Source organism: Mirounga angustirostris, unplaced genomic scaffold, assembly GCF_029215605.1.
Source record: "Mirounga angustirostris isolate CCGP_5_RB_7025 unplaced genomic scaffold, mMirAng1.0.hap1 SCAF_5, whole genome shotgun sequence".
Classification (NCBI taxonomy): domain Eukaryota; kingdom Metazoa; phylum Chordata; class Mammalia; order Carnivora; family Phocidae; genus Mirounga; species Mirounga angustirostris.
The window spans coordinates 73003573-73022011 of NW_026991713.1; the positions used below are offsets into that span (position 1 = coordinate 73003573).

General features: G+C 41.1%; 1 protein-coding gene across 4 annotated transcripts in view; it reads left to right on the top strand.

Annotated features, from left to right (window-relative positions):
* Positions 1-7156: 7156 nt before the first annotated feature.
* Positions 7157-18439, top strand: part of CPNE8 (copine 8) — a 226900-nt gene continuing 215617 nt past the window's right edge. Inside the window, exon 1 of one of the 4 annotated variants that reach the window (XM_064591402.1) lies at positions 7157-7534. In XM_064591402.1, the coding sequence (XP_064447472.1) occupies positions 7398-7534 (137 nt within the window). In that variant the 5' untranslated portion in view covers positions 7157-7397. The remainder of the gene's footprint in view (positions 7535-18439) is intronic. The other 3 variants (XM_064591404.1, XM_064591401.1, XM_064591400.1) reach the window with 3 other exon arrangements.

The following is an 18439-nucleotide window of genomic DNA, read 5'->3' on the forward strand; positions in this document are numbered from 1 at the left end:
GAATGCAGCCCATGTGCATGACCCAAACTGACACGACGTGGAGCAGAACTGCCTGACTGAGGCCTACCCTAATTGCTGACCTACAGAAGCATGAAAACTAGGACAACCACTGTTGTTTTGAGTGGTTGAGTTTTGGACTGGCTTGTTACACAGCAGTAAATAACTGAAATACTATCATTTAAAAAGTAGAAGATTCCATCATAGTAAGATAACTAACCCCAGTTTGATCACTTTCCTGATCCAACCCTCCCTTCACCGCCAAGTTTAGGGCATCTCTTTAAGGACTAGGCAATGTATGAGTCAAATTACTTTGTGATAATGGAAAACCAAATATTATCCAAACCAACCTGAGACTTTCAACACAGAATTTGAAATGTGTTCTTCTGTGTGTTTATTTTTTTTAATTTTTATTTTTTAAAGATTTTATTTATTTATTCATGAGAGACAGAGAGAGAGAGAGAGAGGCAGAGGGAGAAGCAGGCTCCCAAGGAGCAGGGAGCCCGATGTGGGACTCGATCCCAGGACGCTGGGATCATGACCTGAGCTGAAGGCAGACGCTTAACCATCTGAGCCATCCAGGCGCCCTTCTGTGTGTTTAAATATTAAGTGTGACTGTTGGTGGGAATGCAAGCTGGTGCAGCCACTCTGGAAAACAGTATGGAGGTTCTTCAAGAAGTTTAAAAATAGAGCTACCCTATGACTCAGCAATTGCACTACTGGGTATTTACCCCAAAGATACAGATGTAGTGAAAAGGAGGGGCACCTGCACCCCAATGTTCATAGCAGCAATGTCTGCAATAGCCACACTGTGGGAAGAGCTGAGATGCCCTTCAACAGATGAATAGATAAAGGAGATGTGGTTCATATATACAATGGAATATTTCTCAGCCATCAGAAAGGATGAATACCCAACTTTTACATCAACATGGATGGAACTGCAGGGTATTATGCTGAGTGAAATAAGTCAGTCAGAGAGAGACTAACTATCATATGGTTTCACTCATATGTGGAATATAAGAAATGGCGCAGAGGATCATAGGGGAAGGGAGGGAAAACTGAATGGGAAGTCATCAGAGAGGGAGACAAACCATGAGAGACTCTTAGCTCTAGGAAACAAACTGAGGGTTGCTGGAGAAGAGGTGGGTGGGGGATGGGGTAACTGGGTGATGGGCATTAAGGAGGGCATGTGATGTGATGAGCACAGTTGGTGTTATATGCAACTGATAAATTATTGAACACTACATTGAAAACTAAGTATGTACTATATGTTGGCTAATTGAATTTAAATAAAAAAAGAAAAAAAAAGAAAAAATATTAACTGTGAAATTCTGAAATTGAAAGTATCCTGTATTCTAAGTGCTCTCTTGAGTGTAAAATTTATTTATCAAACACAGGAAAAAATTTTTGCTTGGGGGGCGCTTGGGTGGCTCAGTTGGTTAAACGTCTGCCTTCCGCTCAGGTCATGATCCCAGGGTCCTGGGATTTAGGAGGCCCACATGGGGTTCCTTGTTCAGTGGGGAGTCTGCTTCTTCCTCTCCCTTTGCCCCTCATCCCCGCCTCCCACTTGTGTCTGCTCTCTTTCTCAAATAAATAAATAAAACCTTAAAAAAATTTTTTTGTTTTGTTTGAGAATAGGTATACTTAAATAATTATCCAAGATCCCTTGTAAAGGTGTTACTTGCCTGAAATATTGGGTTTAATGTTTCTGGACACTTATTCATGACGTATCTTAATTTTGTATTATTTGTAAGATTTTAAAAGTGGTATTTTTCTAAGTGCCTTAACCATTGAAAAGGTGATATTTATAAGATTGGTGAGATATTGATCTTTAGTCACAAAGGTAACTTCACGTTAAAGATGGTAATATTGTCTTAATGTCTGAAATAATTTGAATTATCTGCAGATTTGAATAACTTTGAGTAAATCATCTTCAAATCATTAGCAGGTCAGAGAAAAGGTAGGTACTCAGAGAACACATTTTGGCCTCTCATCATAATGTCCTCCCTGAGCTGCCATTTTTCCATAATTAGTTAGTCAATTCTTTGCTATTATATGTTTATTTTTTAAGCTGTACTTTCATAGAGCAGGTCAAGTGGCCAAAGTGATTACACAGTTATCCACATAGGTTAAGTGATGACATAGCTATCTATTTTCTTGAGTTTCCCAAGGACATTTTGAAGGTGAGCATGTAGTAATGCTTGTATTTTTTTTTTAAGATTTAATTTATTTATTTGAGAGAGAGAGAGAGCATTAACTGGGGGAGGAGTAGAGGGAGAGGGACAAGCAGACTCCGCGCTGAGCTCAGAGCCTGACCCTGAGCTCATGACCTGAGCCAAAATCAAGAACTGGATGGTTAACTGACTGAGCCACCCAAGCGCCCCATTAATGCTGGTATTTCTGACTTACCCTGGGTGGAATAGTTTGTTGAGTCTGATGGAGCAAATTTTCCACTTAGCTACTGGGTCAAGAACTGCTCCGTCCAGTACTTCTATGAGAGATGGTACACCACTTGCTGGATGAGGTAAATGAACTTTGTCTTATTATTATGAAAATATGCTCTTTCAGGCTAGCTGATTCTTTTTATGCTATTTTATAAATAAATGCTTCTTTTTTTTTAAGATTTTTATTTATTTATTCATGAGAAACAGAGAGAGAGAGAGAGAGAGAGGCAGAGGGAGAAGCAGGCTCCCAAGGAGCAGGGAGCCTGATGTGGGACTCGATCCCAGGACCCTGGGATCATGACCTGAGCCGAAGGCAGATGCTTAACCATCTGAGCCACCCAGGCACCCCTAAATAAATGCTTCTTAAAAATAAGGTACAGGGCACCTGGGTGGCTCAGTTGGTTAAGCGACTGCCTTCGGCTCAGGTCATGATCTTGGAGTCCCAGGATCGAGTCCCGCATCGGGCTCCCTGCTTGGCAGGGAGCCTGCTTCTCCCTCTGACCCTCCCCCCTCTCATGTGCTCTCTGTCTCTCTCATTCTCTCTGTCTCAAATAAATAAATAAAATCTTAAAAAAAAAAATAAGGTACAATGACAATTTAATTTACAAAATGAGGTCTTCCCTAATTTTGTAGAATAATGAAATCCCAGAAATGAAAAGAACTTAATGATTCATTCAGTAATATCTCTATGCAGTCATGCATCTCGTTGCCAGAATGAGCTTTACCTCCTAGATCTAGCCCAGTGCCTAGCACATAGTAAACATTCAACTAATGTTTACTGAATCACTGACGTGGTGAATAATGGCTGCTTACAAATTTTAGTAAATGAAATTTACCTTTGGCTTTTAGCAATTCTAAAGTCATTCATATTATTTAAATGCATTTCAGTAAATATAAGCTTTTTATTAAAAATTCTCCACAATAAAAAGTTGAAGGAAATAGACATGCCATAATTCATATTAGGTTATTAAAATCATTTTTAAAAATTGTAGTTCTTTATGTACTGTGCTGACTATATTAATAGAGTTTGAATATACTTTAAAAGTTTTGTCATTTAAAGCTTACTTCAGTATGATGAATTTACAAGTACTGAACTTGAAAAAAATTAGCAAAATTGAAATAATTAGTGTTATCATCATGCATTAGTTTTCTTAGGGCTGCTGTAACAAATTACCACAAACCAGTTGACTTAAAACAATAGAAATTTATTCTCTCACGGTTTTGGGATCAAAGTGTTGGCAGGACCATGCTCTTCCCAAAGGCTCTAGGGAAGATTCCTTCCCTAACTCTTCTAGCTTCTGGTGGTTACCAACAATCCTTGACATCCCTTGGTTTGTGGCAGCGTAATTCCAATCTCTGTCTCTGTCTTTACATGGCTTTCTTCCCTGTGTGGCTGTGTGTCTCCAAATCTTTCTCTTTTAAGGACACCAGTCCATTACTGATAGACATTAAAGAAGGCCTAAATAAATGGAAAGACATATAATGTTCATGGATCAGAAGACTAATCTTATCTACTCTTCTTTAAGTGGTCTATTGAATCAATGGAATCCCAATCAAAATCTTGATAAGATTTTTTTTGGTAGACATTGCCCAGCTGATTCTAAAATTTACACAGAAATGCAAAGAATCAAAAATGACCAGAATCAAAAATGACAAAAGAATTTTTAAAAAGATCAAAGTTGGAGAAGTTATATTACCTGATTTCAAGTTATTTTAAAAGCTGTAGTAATTGAGACTGTGGTATTGGTTTAAAGAAACACAGATCAATGAAATAGGATAGAGTGAAAAAAACGGACTCATTTATGATGAATTGATTTTTGACAAAAGGACAAAGACGAGTCACGGAGAAAGGTTGGTCTTTTTAACAAAGGTGCTAGAAAAATTTGATCTTGATGTGCAGAGAAGAGAACTTTGATAAAAAACAAATTAATCATAGGCTTAAATGCAAAACCTGAAAGTATAAAACTTCTAGAAGAAAACATATAAGATCATTTTTATGGCCTCAGATTAGGCAAAGATTTCTTTGATTCAACACCAACTTATAATCAATAATAGGTAAAGTTGAATAACTGGATTCATCAAAATTAGGAACTTTAACTCTTTGGTAGACTATTAAGAAAATGAAAATACAAGGCACAGGCTGGCAGAACTTATTTTATAAACTGTATGTGATAAAGGACTCGTATACAGAATATATAAAGAACTCTAAAAACTAAGGAATAATAAAACTAATAACCCAATAAAAATGGGCAAAAGATTTGAATAGACACTTTACCAAAGAAGATACACAGATAGCAAATGAGCACATAAAAATGTCATTAATCCACACTGAGACCCGTAATGACAACATTATTAGTCATTAACCTACTCTCAACATACCTGTTGGATTGGCTAAAGTTTAAAAGAGTAACAAAATAAGTGCTGATGAGGATATGAAGCAACTGAAACTCATATAATGCTGTGGGAATGGAAAATAGTAAAACTATTTTGGAAAATATTTTAATAGTTTCTTAAAAAGCTAAACATTCACATTCCTTATGGCCCAGCTATTCCACTTCTAGTATTTACCCAAAAGTAATGAAAGCATATGTCCACATAAAGATGCATAAATGTTCATAGCAGTTTTATTTGTAATAGCTCAAACCTGGAAGAAATTAAATGTCCACTGACGTGAATGGATAAACAATTTGTGGCATATCTATACAATGGAATACTAGTCAACAACAAAAAAGAAATGCACTATTGATGTGCTCAACAATGTGGGGATAAATCTCAAAAGAATTTTGCTTAGTGGAAGAAGCCACACAAAAAAGAGTACATGTTATATGATTCCATACATACGTAATTACAGAAAATGCAAACTTCTCTACAGTGATATAAAGAAGACCAGGGGTTGTCTGGAGGGTTGTTTTTAGTGGCGAAAGGAGGGACTGAGAAAACTTGTGGGGTGATGGAATGGCTGATTATTTTGATTAGGGTGATGGCTTCATAGGAGTATATATGTATCAAAATTTATTAAATGGCACACTTTAAATATGTGCAGTTTATTACATATCAGTTGTAGCTCAATAAACTGGAAAAATTAAGAAGTAAAGGATTTATTAGCTGGGTACTATTTTAAAGTTCTCAACTTTTATTTCTTCATAGGCTTCTATGAAATAACCTTAGAAAAATACACGTAGGTCTAGTCCCCCAAATTAATTTTGGGCAGCATAAGAGTAATGTCTGGAGTTTTAGGACATTTCCAAAGAGTAATAAACTACAGGTTAATCAGCGACGGAAAAAAAAGAAACAGAGAACCTCTGGATTTAAGGGATGACAAGAGGTGGGCGAGGAGATCAGGAAAGGAAACCAAGGATGAAATACGGGGAGGATCTCGGCAGGGGAAGAGGCACGACGGTGCCTACACGTCCTCACCGGCAACTCTACAGATTCTCCAGGCAGGTGGCTCCAAGTGGATTAAAATGTTAGAACGTACGACAGGTTCTCAACCACGAAAACCTCTCTGAGTTAGTCCTGCCGGCTGGAAACTCCGTGGTTGGCGCGTTAAGAGAAGGCGGACGGACACCGGTCGGAGCGCCACGCTTCTAGGCGGAGCTCCGCGTCCGGGTCTCGGTCGCCCCCTGCTGGCTAGCGCCTGGGGACCCGCAGGCGCACGGGTGAGGCCGGAGGCAAGGTGCCGCCAATAAGGTCGCTGCAATGGAGGGGAGTCGCGGGGACCTCCCCAGACGTTGGCCGCCTCGGCATCCTGACACCAGTCTGACTGCCCCAGAATCCAGTTTCCCAAATGCGGAGCTCACTCCGGCTCCTCTCTGCTTCCGTCCGTCCAGTTTCATTCGGGTCTTAGCGGTGGGAGTCGGCGTAAGGGAGCTGCGTTAAATGGTTGTGACCTCCAGGTTTCAGGGCAGAACTTCCAAGCATTTGGAAGCGAGGGGCCGCAGAAGAGTCCTGACTATAGGAGGGCTGTCACAATTAGACCCCCATATTTCGAGGAACTGAGGGAAGAGGGAAACCAAATGGTCCCCTTAAGCCCCTTAAGATTGCTAGCTTCCTCTTAAGGCTGACCTCAGACTGGAAACAATGCTGTTAATGAGAGCTAAGCTTGGCTCTTGTCTTACTGTGTTCTTTGCTTTAAGGGAACAGGTGAAGCTATATGGAAAACTCTTTTCAAATAGTCCCCCTCCCTCCACATTAGAGTCCCTCCTGTTCCCGCCTTGTCCCAGATCTTGATCCGTCACTTTACCACCGCATACGGAACACTGTCCTCATGTCCCATTGTCCCCAACCTTCAGATGGCCGAGAGTGGGCAGTCCAGAAACGGGGACCCGGCTCACCTGCCCGAAGGCAAGGTGGGAGGGACCTCCATGGGCTTCGGTGAGGACCGGCGCGGGGTGAGGAGGGACGGACCTACGATGGCGGGGAGTCAGGAACAGGCAAAGGCGCCCACACCTCCAGGCGCCCACACCTCCAGCTTCCAGCCCAGGCAAGCGAACTGCGTGACATTCCCGTCCACACCTGATTGACAGGAGGAGGGAGTCGCGGCCCAGGAGGCGGGAGTGGGTGTGTAGAGGCGGAGACAAAACCCCAGCCGCGCGCCCAGCCGGCCAGGGCTTGCTCTCCTAGACGGTTGGGGTCTGGGTCTCGTGCCCCCTACCTCCTCAGAGCCTGGCACCCAGAACCTGGCAAGGATCACGAAGTTATCCCCTGCTGGGGCTGCTGCCTGCAAGGAGGGGGCAGGGAAGCCGGGAGCCCCGTGCGCCACTTCCCCGGCGGCCTCGGCCTGGGCCAGGACTGGCTCGCGGTTCCCTCGCGGCTTTGCTCGGGTCCGCCTCCCCCTCTCTCTCCCCCACCCTTCCCGCGAGCTGCCTCCGCCCTCCTTCCTCTGCCTCCACCCTCAACCCCCATCCCCGGCTGTCGAGAGCTGGGCTCTGAGACCTTAGTCTGCCCGAGCTCTGGATGTGGGCGCCGGACAAGTCCGCGGCGCCTCCACCCAAGATGGACAGCCGCTACACCAGCACTGCGGGCATCGGGGACTTGAACCAGCTGAGCGCGGCCATCCCGGCCACGCGGGTGGAGGTGTCCGTGTCCTGCAGGTGAGGACGCAGCCCTTCCCCTCCCTCCTCCTGCTCTCCCATCTGCCTGGTGGGTAGCGCTTGCCAAGCGCTCGGGGTACCCCGAGGCTTTGCTGGGGTGAGAAGTTGCGAGACGAGTGGGAAACACCCCAGTTGTGGGTCTGAGTCACCCCCCCCCCCCCCAGCTCCAGTGACACAGAGCGGAGAGCGCGAACTGGAAGCGAGTGGTGGGCTACGGAACTTGAGACTTTTAATTTTCTTTCTGGGAAATGCAGTAAAAGTTGGCTGGGCTGTGACTCAGCGGCGGGAACCCCGGCCGCCGCCCACTTTGCAAGCCCTTTTTACGCCCCAAACCCGAGCTGTGTAGTTGGGTGATGACGGGAATCAAAGGGGACAGCATTGCCAAAAGCGCTTGTGACCAATGCACGCAGTGGCCCGGGACTCCCTTCGCTAGGCGTGTGCAAACCTGCTATTGCTACAGTTGGCTCCAAACCTCGCAGCTTCCTCCCCACCCACTTCCTGGAGCCATCCAGCTTGCTTCCCCCCACCCCTCCCCGGGCTTCTTGCCTTATGCCTGATAGGTAGAGATTTCGGCTCCAGCTCTCTTTGCAGACAAATGTGTGCCTTACCTAAAATCTGGGAAGTCACGACTTTCTGCCTGCAAATAGACGCAGTTTGAGTGCTTGTAACAGCTGCCCAAGGACTGTAAATTTCAAATCCTTTGCCTGACGTTGTTTGGGTCAGTTTTCCTGTAAATAAAGCCGCATAATTGCTGTATCGCATAAGATTTTGAGAAGGAGATGGGGCGGACTATACTAAATTGATAATGGCAACAGGAGAGGGAGAATTTGCATCGTATCGACTCTGGAGCCCACTCCCTTGTTTGCATACTAGGATCTCTCAGTGGAAAACTCTCTTCTCTCCTGACCACTTTGGCCCCAAGGTTGTTTTCAATGCCCTAAATTGCCACCCCCTCGCATTCCTTTCCTTAGCAAAATTTGCCTTGAAGGAATCTAACAAACCTGGAGAATCTTGGATGTAAATAAACCCTGAAACTTACAATTCTGTCACCCCAGGAGTATTCGGTTTTGCATTTTCACAAGACTGGGTCTAAAGCCAAAGAAATGGATTTTCTTTTTTTGTGGAAATTCAAGCACCAACAACCAGTAGAAGTGTTAATTAGGGGATAGGGAATAGCTTTCAGCTATCCCTGAAACTATACCCCGTGATTGCTAGCTTCCTCTTAAGGCTGACCTCAGACTGTGGAAACAATGCTGTTAATGAGAGCTAAGCTTGGCTTTTGCCTTATTGTGTTCTTTGCTTTAAGGGAACAGGTGAAGCTATATGGAAAACTCTTTTCAGACATTAATTTCTAGGCCCTTTTCTTTTCTCTGAAGCTGCCTTTGCTCAAGGGAGGTTATTAGTATACACACATAATGCAAGGCCAAAAGTCCTTCAATAAAAGCATTTTCTAGAGTTCTTCTCCTCTGCTGAACATCCTACAAAGCCTGCATGGCATGTGGCCTGTGCCTGGAATGAATATTAAAATGTTATAAATTAAATCCAAATTTCCCAAAACTCTTTAGGACTGATAGGGAAATGATACCTTCACGGGTCTGTCTGCCCATGGGATCCACAGTTAACCACTCGTGTGTGTGTGTGTGTGTGTGTGTGCGCGCGCACGCACGCGCGTAGGGAATCTTCTAGTTAATTGGCTTTAAGCCAGTTTGTTTAAACTTGGTACCGCAGGCCCTGGACATCCCCTTGTTCTAGCCTTTTCTTCATATCATTGATTTGGTGTCTTGTTTTTTTAATTTTTAAGTTTTCAGGGGTGCCTGGGTGGCTCAGTCGGTTAAGCGGCTGCCTTCGGCTCAGGTCATGATCCTGGGGTCCTGGGATCGAGCCTCACGTCTGGCTCCTTGCTTAGTGGAGAGCCTGCTTCTCCCGCTCCTTCTGCCTGCCACTCTGCGTACTTGTGCTCTCTCTCTCTCTGTCAAATAAATAAAATCTTTAAAAAAATAATAATAATTTTTAAGTTTTCAAATGAAAAAACAATCCTGAAATAGAACCCAAGTATTTAGAGTACTTACATTGTTGGGAATTGAATCTTGTAAACATAGATGGTGTCCTTTGGGCTTTGGCATAAGAGACCCGGTTACAGATTCTGGCTCTGTGACTTACGTTGTTACCTTGGAGTTGTTACTTAAGCTGAGCTTCCTCATCTCTAAAATGAGGAAAATTACGGTATTTATCTCATATAGAATGGTATCAGAGTTTGATAAGATGATGTCAGAAAAATGCCTACACACTGTAGGACACAAAAGAAAGTGTTAAAATATGTTAGCTATTATGATATTGGAAATAGTATTTACTGAATAAATGTATTATATATGCTTCAGTTTGGAATTCTGTAAATAGTCCTTCCCTTTTGTACTTCAGTAAATTGTTAAAGAAGACAGGGATAGAGGCAGCTTGGGGATACCTGTTCTCTTTCTTCTTTGATGAGTATAAAGAGCTTATATTCTAGGATGTTTTGGGGGCATTTCACTTAGCAACAAGGCTCAATTGTAGGCCCCTCAGTCTTAACTATGGGCAAGCAGAGCAAGGAATTTCCTTTGCCTTTCTATGTTAGAGACAATAGATGCTTCTGCAGCTTTGGTGACACTTAAAAAACAACTCAGGAATGGAATCCCTTTTGATAACCTCCTTTCTTTGTCCCCAGTCTGAGACCTTTAAAAATCTTTATGATGTTTTTATCTTCATTTTGGGGGAGGTGAGAAAATCAACAATTGAAGCTTGAAGCTTCAATATTATAATTCATGGAGATCATTTAGTCTATTCACTCACCAAGTGTTTAGTGTCTTTTATATGTTTAGCATTATGCCCTGCTCCATGACACATGCAAGAGAAGTTCTCTGAAAATGTAAAGTCTGGTTGGGAGATGGGTATTCCATAATACATAATCACGTAGGACTACATCCGAAGATGAGGATCATGCACGGAGAGGGACGAGATCACTGTGCAGTGGATTGCTTGGAATATTCTACAAGGAGGAGATGGGGCTTGAGGGGAGGTGAGATGGATGGGCATGGTTTGCATTAGAGAAGGGACAGTATGACATGGAGGTGGCCACAGACTTGGTGTGTTAGGGTGACAAGTCCACTCTTCTAGTTGTTTAGGTAGAGAAGCTCCTACTCTTCGACTTCCCTTTAACCCATTGTGTAGCTCTGGCATTCATTTTTCTTCGTTATGTTACTTCATAGATTTTTAAAGTTAATTGGGTTACCTAATTAAAATGCCAAAAGCTGAAATGATACAACCTTAGAAACATAAAATAACATTTATGGCATTCCCATTGGATTCTGAAAACGGATGAATTAGAACAAGGTAAAACCAATGGGAAAAATAATACGTAGTAATCACCCATTTCCTTGGAACTTTGGTTTGGTGAACTATTTCTAACCCACAGTCTCGGTCATTTTCTCCAACTGAGAAGGTAGCTTATCCATTAAAAAAGCCGTGAGAGCCTTCTGTGTTTCTAGACTTTGTAAGTTAGCCACCACAGGTAACTTCTTTCGCAGCAGTAATCTTATAATGGCGATGAGACCAATTTTAAACACATTGAAGGAAGAATACAAAATGGGAGCACCTACTTTGTGCTAGGCGTTCTGTAAAGTCCCACCCGACCTGGGCATGACTCTTCTGCCTAATCTACCACCACTCCTCACATGAACACGTGACTGAACATAGTCTAACTAATATGTGCTTACTCTGTGCTAAAGCTGATGAGAGATAAATGTGGCTGCAGAACTTATCAGTGGTACTGTCCCCAAAGCATGTGCTGGTATCCTAGTGGACTGAGTCCTCTTTGCCTGTGTGGCTATGCACCTGCCCGTCTCTCTGCTCTGGACACCCCTTCCTCCCTATCCCCTTGTTGTTTTGATTAGCTGGTGCTCCTTCTTCAAGACTCAGGTCAAACACCATTTCTCTCAGGATTCCTCTCCCAAAGTGGTAGGTACCAGTATTAGAGTTCCATTATAACTCTTGGTTTCTGTATTCACCTTGAAGACAAGTTTTGTTCCTTTCATGCCCATGGTTTCTGAGCCTGGCATAGAATATGTAGTCAACAAATGTTGGATGCTGACATCCTCTGAATAAATCGTCTGGCACAGAGAGGGTTGCTTGCCTATTAAAATACAGACTTCTGGGTCCCCATGCCAGATCTGCTCTCAAAATCTCTGGGACTGGGGCCCAGGAATCTGGACTTTTCACAGGTTTATCATGTGCTGATAATACACATTAAAATGTTTACCTGTTTGATGAGGAAAGGACTGGCTGTAGTCACTCGATCTGGATTAGCAATACCTATCCTTCTCAGATACTGGAAGATACTTTCCAGGGATGTGTGCTGGATCTGACCCGAATGGGACTGAGACAGGAATCTGTGCACCAGTTGTTAAATAAAGCAATTATTAAACATTAAATCATATAAACCTAAAATTAAATACATTATATTTTAAAACAAAGTTAAGACACTCTCAAAAGTTACCACTTCTTAGTGATTTTACTGCATTTTACTGTTATCTATACTCTTTACTGTCACCTGTGCTCTATCTTTTTAATCGGCGAGCTGACAGTTTTATGTGTCACATGCTGCTGCTCATCTTTTCCATCCCTGTTCAGGGACATCACATTGATAGGTTGAAGTTGGCCGTAGTGGGAATATTTACACCATGGAAAGTGGGAAATAATGCAAATCAGGGCTTGTTTTGTTGTTGTCTGCACTTAAGACATTCTGTGGGAATCAGTTGGCCCTATGGAAATACACTTTTATTATCTAGAACTTGTGTGCTCAGCTACACATACTTTATGTCAGTAAAATTTATAACATTATGTAAATACACACACGCACACACACACATCTCTGCATTCAGCATTTTCCTGGAGAGCTCATTGGTAAACATATGTTGCTTATATACACATCGCCTTTTTTATAGGCCTTTTGTAAAAGATTATACAAAGGAAAAAGTTTGCTGCTCTTGGACTGCCGCTTTTAGAAATGGCAATGTCAAGGTGTTGTGGTCTTGCTTCTCTGCTTGGAGTTAAGTGAGGCTTGTGGTTTCATAATCGGTGAAAGGTTGCGACAGCTCACAAATGTCCTGGGAATGAAACAGGCAGATAACTGAAGCTCTGTGTGCCTTTTCCTTTCTTCTCCTTTTCACGTGTTTCTTTCCACGTCTTCCTTATTCTCTCTTACTTTGAAGACTTTTTTTTTTTTTTTTTTTTCTGTTCCTCCATCCACTGGTGGCATGCCTATACTTTGCAAGTTTACATGTTACAGTTCCAGTTCCAGACCACCTGGGAAAGTAAATGGGTATTGCAAGAGAGAGAATCTGCTTGGTCCAGCGGGGATTGGCCCAGTTTGAAGCAGATGCGTTTGCTGTTCCGATTATCTATGGTGAAAGAAGGAAGGAGTTCAAACACAGCAATGGGGGTTTCCACTCCAGTCCCCGTTGGTTTAGCTCTTAGACATACTCTACCCTTCTTTAAAAAGACAAGAAGTTTGGACTTAGTGTGTAAATAGGTTTCAAATGATGTTGTTAACTGAAAAATTAATAATGTTACTCTAAGCTAGGGGAAGCCAGAATGCTTGTTACCATGTTAATAACAGGTACACTGAGGGCCAAGTGTGGCACGGCCTTAACATCGTATTCTTCTGGCTCTGTAGTTCCTGAGGACTCGTGGTTCAAAAGTGTAGTGACCCCACGGTGCTTTTCTCAGCCTTGTGGGTTTGGCTCAGCCCCAGAGTTTCAGGAATATTTGTACGAGGGCTTTTCTGGACAGTGATCTTAAAGTCTCTACGTGGGGGAGTTGCAAAAGCCTTCCTCATGGTGGTGTTTCCACCAGTATTTTGGTCTGCCCTGTGGTGTTTCTTTCTTTCTTTCTTTTTTTTTTTTTTTGTAGCATTTGGGGCCTGGGTTGTTATAAAACAGCCCTGGGATGTGGAGAATGTGAGTCAGAAGCAATTCACAAAGCGAGGCTACGAGAGAGAGGGTGTAAACGGCTGTCCTCTTTTAGGTACTTTCTGTGGCATAACAGACAGAAGCCTGCATTCCCTGTTTATGTTTACTCAAGGCAGGGAAGAAAAACAGTCCTTCTGAAAGGGGTTTTATTCAGTTGTTAGCCTGTTTTAGAACTAAAAACACTTGCTTATTTGAGCCAGTTTTACTTGGTCTTGAAGAGCACGGGTGTAGAACTAGACCAGTTCTACCTCTACTAGCTGTGAAGCCTTGGAAAGTTACTTCATCTCTCTGTTCCTCAATTTCCTCATCTGTAAAGTGGGGAGAATAATAGGCCCTATGTCTTTTATTTGTTTTGAGGGTTTAGTAAGTTAATACATCCATATGAGTGAAAATACTGCTTTTCATATTAGTTAAGCACTCAAAATTATAGATGGATATGCATACAAAATAAAAATCACCCACTGTTCCATCAAACCATGAACATTTAGTTCATTTCTCTCTTATTTATAACGTCACCTTTATAGTCCCTCTCTTTCCCTCATGTGTTCGCGTGTGTGCGTATGCTCACACACATTATATAAAGGGATCACACTATATTCTATACAATTTATCTTCCGTACCATTCAGTTTGTTTTATAGCATGTATATGTCACTGTCATTAGGTTTTGAGAAAAATAACCCTCCATGTCTGTGACGTAGTCTATTTTATGGGCATACTATATTTATTTAACTTAGCTCTTGTTTTCCAAAATTTATTTCAGAAAGTTACTATTCAGCATAATGCTAATGAGCATTCTTATTCACGAACACTTGACAACAGCTCTGATTATTTTTTTCCCAGGGATAGTTTTCTAGAGCTGAAGTTATTAATAAGCTATCTTCTCAAGGGGATTTTAATAGCTTATTTTGGTTGTTTCCCGCCCCCCCCCTCCTCTTTAAATAAGCAGACTCAAGTCCTAAACTACTGGCTGCACCTTTCTAAATACTTTCATTCCCATGAGAAAGTTGCATTGAAAGATTAATGAGAATTTGGGGCAGCAGAGTATAGCAGCAAGAAAATGGAATTAGGAGTCAGACAGATGTCTTTAAATCCCATTTTTATCCCTTTTTGGAATGTTATTTCGGGTAACTTATTTCAACTTTTGGAATTTCATTTCCTAATCAGTAATACAGAAATGCCTTAAAAACCAAATTTATAGGATTATTGGAGAGGTAAATGAAATAAAGTCTATAAAGCGCCCAGGATTGTGCCTGTCACAAGAAAAGCAGTTAATAGCTGTTAGTCTTATCTCATTTTCTTATGAATATATTACTAGATGGAATAAAGCAACATAGAAGACAGGTACCTGTATTTTGGACAGATTTATAATCAATTAGGGGAGTCATAGAAACATGAAATGCAAGGTGACATAAAACTTCATGTTCAAGGTGATAATGATAGCCCAGCTCATAATACCTAAAAGTGGTCAGAAGAGTGTGGATTTGGAAATGCATAGGACATTTCTCGGATTCTACTCCATGGCTCCCCCCACACCAAAACACACAGTTAGACATGTGGACCCAATGGGATTTGACAGATAGAAAGTCGTGTTTAACAACAAAGTTTTAGAATGAAAGCGCATTCTGCCACATTCTTATGTCCTACCAATAAAATCAATGGACTGACATTTAGACAGTTCTTTCGTGTTGGACATGTGATAAAACATATCTGAGTAGATGACAACACAGGCTGAAAGAGGATGAAGCTTTTATCATCAACAATAAAGTGAGATGTATTTAAAGGGTGCCTTGCCCCAAGGGCCGTTGTTCACAGCCTGACGCGCAATACCTTAATGTTTCCAAACTTATGACAACCATCAATGTTAATGCCTCTTCAGCCAGGGACACTAGCTCTTGGGTATTCTTGTTCAAGTTATGAGACATTTTGTCAAGTTTATTCTACAAAGAATAATACTCCAAACATTGAGGGAATTATCAGTTAACTTTGTGAAATTCTGAAGAAACAAAATATCAGTGATAGTCCCTGGGAAGTAAGTACTTCTGTTTATTGGTAGAACTATTCAATTATAAGCTGTACTAATGAAGTCAAGAAACAGGAAGGCTCTTGCCATTTGCTATATATTTTATTTAAAGTCGAAATCTAAATCTACGTGAGACAATGTGGAAAACACTTAACATCTGTTAATTTACTCAGTCCTCATAACAATTCTGTGAAACAGGTGATTTATGTCCTATTTTTAGGTGAGAAGATTGAGGTTCAGAGAGAGTTTAAGTAATTTGGCTTAAGTCACACACTTAGGGGGTGGCAAGGTTGAGTTCCCAATCCATATATGTCTAATTCTTAGGTATATACTTCTGTCCACCAGACATATTCTGGCATTCTTCCATAAGTTACATATTTCAGGCTTTAACGGTGGGATTCTTTTCTATCGGTATTGATGTGTTGGTGACTGAAGAGAAATAACAGAGCTGAGAGAAACAATTACAACAGACGATATCTATACCATCACAAAGGGGATACAGAATTCTTCAGTGCCTTTTCTGTCCCCCGTTGGTGAGAGCTGTGGGTAGAACAGTTCAGATTAGTGGCATAAACCTTAACCATTTGATGTTTAATTTCCAAGTATTGATTCTTACCTCTTTTCTGCTGCTGAGGGAAATTAAAGTAATGAAGCTGTGGGAAATTAAGTAATGAGCAGACTATTTAACTAGAAATCAGCAGGCAGGCTGAGATGAAAGCTAAATGCTGGACAAAGGTGATGGACCAGGCAAATGAAAAGTAGAGGGAAATTAATTGAATCGACTATGTGACATTCATACTTACCACAGGAGTTGAGAACTGACTGCAAGCTCTGTCATGTCAGTCCTCTGCTTTCTTAATAACGAGGAAGTCACCACTTAACTTGCTAGCTTTTCAATAATAAATTCCAGGGTCCCCTCTCATGGCAAATATGTTCTTCAGAATTCCATATAAACAGAATAATTATTTAGATATTGAAAATGTCAGCACAGTATTCTGACTAACTGAATTGTGATGTGACTTTGTAAAAGTCAATATTTTCTACTTTGCTAATTAGCTGCTCTCTGTCTCTTCATACATATATCTATATATACGTATCGCAAGTGACACATTAATTTTATTAGGAATAATCTCAAATGTCAGAGAGTGCAGTCAACCAGATATGATTATAATTGTCATACCTGGTTGAAACCAAAACATTTCTCAGCCTTAGTTAGTATAATAGTGGTTTTAGAATCATTTTGAGAAATTTGTTTCTCAGTGCCCACAGATCCTTATTATTCTGTCCTTTCAATATGTATAATGCTGTGGGCATTCTTACAAATCTTTTTTTATCTAAATGTACTCCTGTAACGGGAATATCACATTATTTGTGGAAAGCTCAGTCATTCTTCTTTAATGTCTTCAATAGGTTTTCATGTTTCCCAGCTATAAAGCAAAGAATAAGAGAGAGAGAGAGAAAGAGAGAGAGAGACAGTGAGTGAGTGAGTTTTGGACATGGCTCATTGTCTGACTTATCTGGATATCTCAACTTTCAAATTAATTGTGGAAGCAGAAATACTAGAAAGTTGATTGCAATTGATTTTTATGTTAGAGGTTTTATCTAAAGCCTCTTTGTAGGCATTGGGAAAAGGAGGCCTAATCAATATTAAGCTGATAGTGAATGTTTCTCTTAATTGGTAATTTAAATTAGTGAATTTAGAATTATTTTTGGAGAGAAGTTTGAAGTATACTGGTGAAAAGATTGATTTTCACCTCAAGATTGGTCTCACAATTTAAGTTAAATGGTTGTAATTTCTTTGCTTTACTTAGGTCATTTTGTCACTTGAATGCCATTTATGTGACTTCTTTCTTCCTTGTGGAATGTGCGCTTTCATTCTTTTTGTGACCCTGGCTCTGTGACCTTTGACAGTTCTACCAGGTCTTCTGGACATCACTTCCTATGAAAGGTTGAGTCCCTGGTCTAACTGACCTGGGATGTCACTCAGAGCTTGTTAATTCAATGACACTAGAAGTAGGACCTTGAAATACAATGTAAACATGCTTAGATTAAGAAAATCTTATGATTGTCAGTGTCCATTTGAAAACTTAGACCCTAATTCTAGTGTTTGAGTTTTCAAAGGGATATTAAGGTAGACTATTTCTAATGCCAGCCACTTCCTACTTCAAAGTCCTCATTTCACTTAATATTCTCCCACAGGGATGTCAAGCTCTACTATTGCTGTTCTAGTTTTTCCGCTCAATAGAGATCTATAGCTGGCTTTCTTTTTCTTGAAAATGAATAATGTTTGATATTAAAAATATCCATGCCTTTCTTCCAATTCACTTTCATAATATGTTACTTCCCCCCTCCCACCATTTATATCTTAGCAAATATAGAGCTTCTAGTGGAGATGGCAAATGGGTTCAATTTTTTGTTTACTGATTAGTTGTTACTAAGTGCTGGCTGCCTGAAGTAGCACCTGGAGAGTTTCTTAAGGCAAATCTGGGTTTTGTGGGAAAGCATGCTATATTTGACTTTTGAAATAAAGTAAACTAATACCAAGTGACTTGTATCCTATTAGTTTTCTGTTATTGTAACCTTTAACCTACTTAACAGTGTCTGATCAGTCACTGACACTTTCTATTTGGCTTGGCCCTCCAAAGTGTTGGTCACTTCCTTTTCCATTCCTGCTGCCAAACTTCTGTTCAGGAAGTTGTATTTTCCCCCAGAATATTAAAATATTCTCTGAACTATTCTTTGTGACTCCATCGTTCACATTTTTGGTCTATTCTTCACATGTTGTGGAGTTACCTTCCTAAATAAAGGTTGAATTGTGTGATTTTCCTTTTGCAGAAGCTTTCAGTCTTTCTCCTTTTCTCACAAAAGAGAATCCGAGCAGC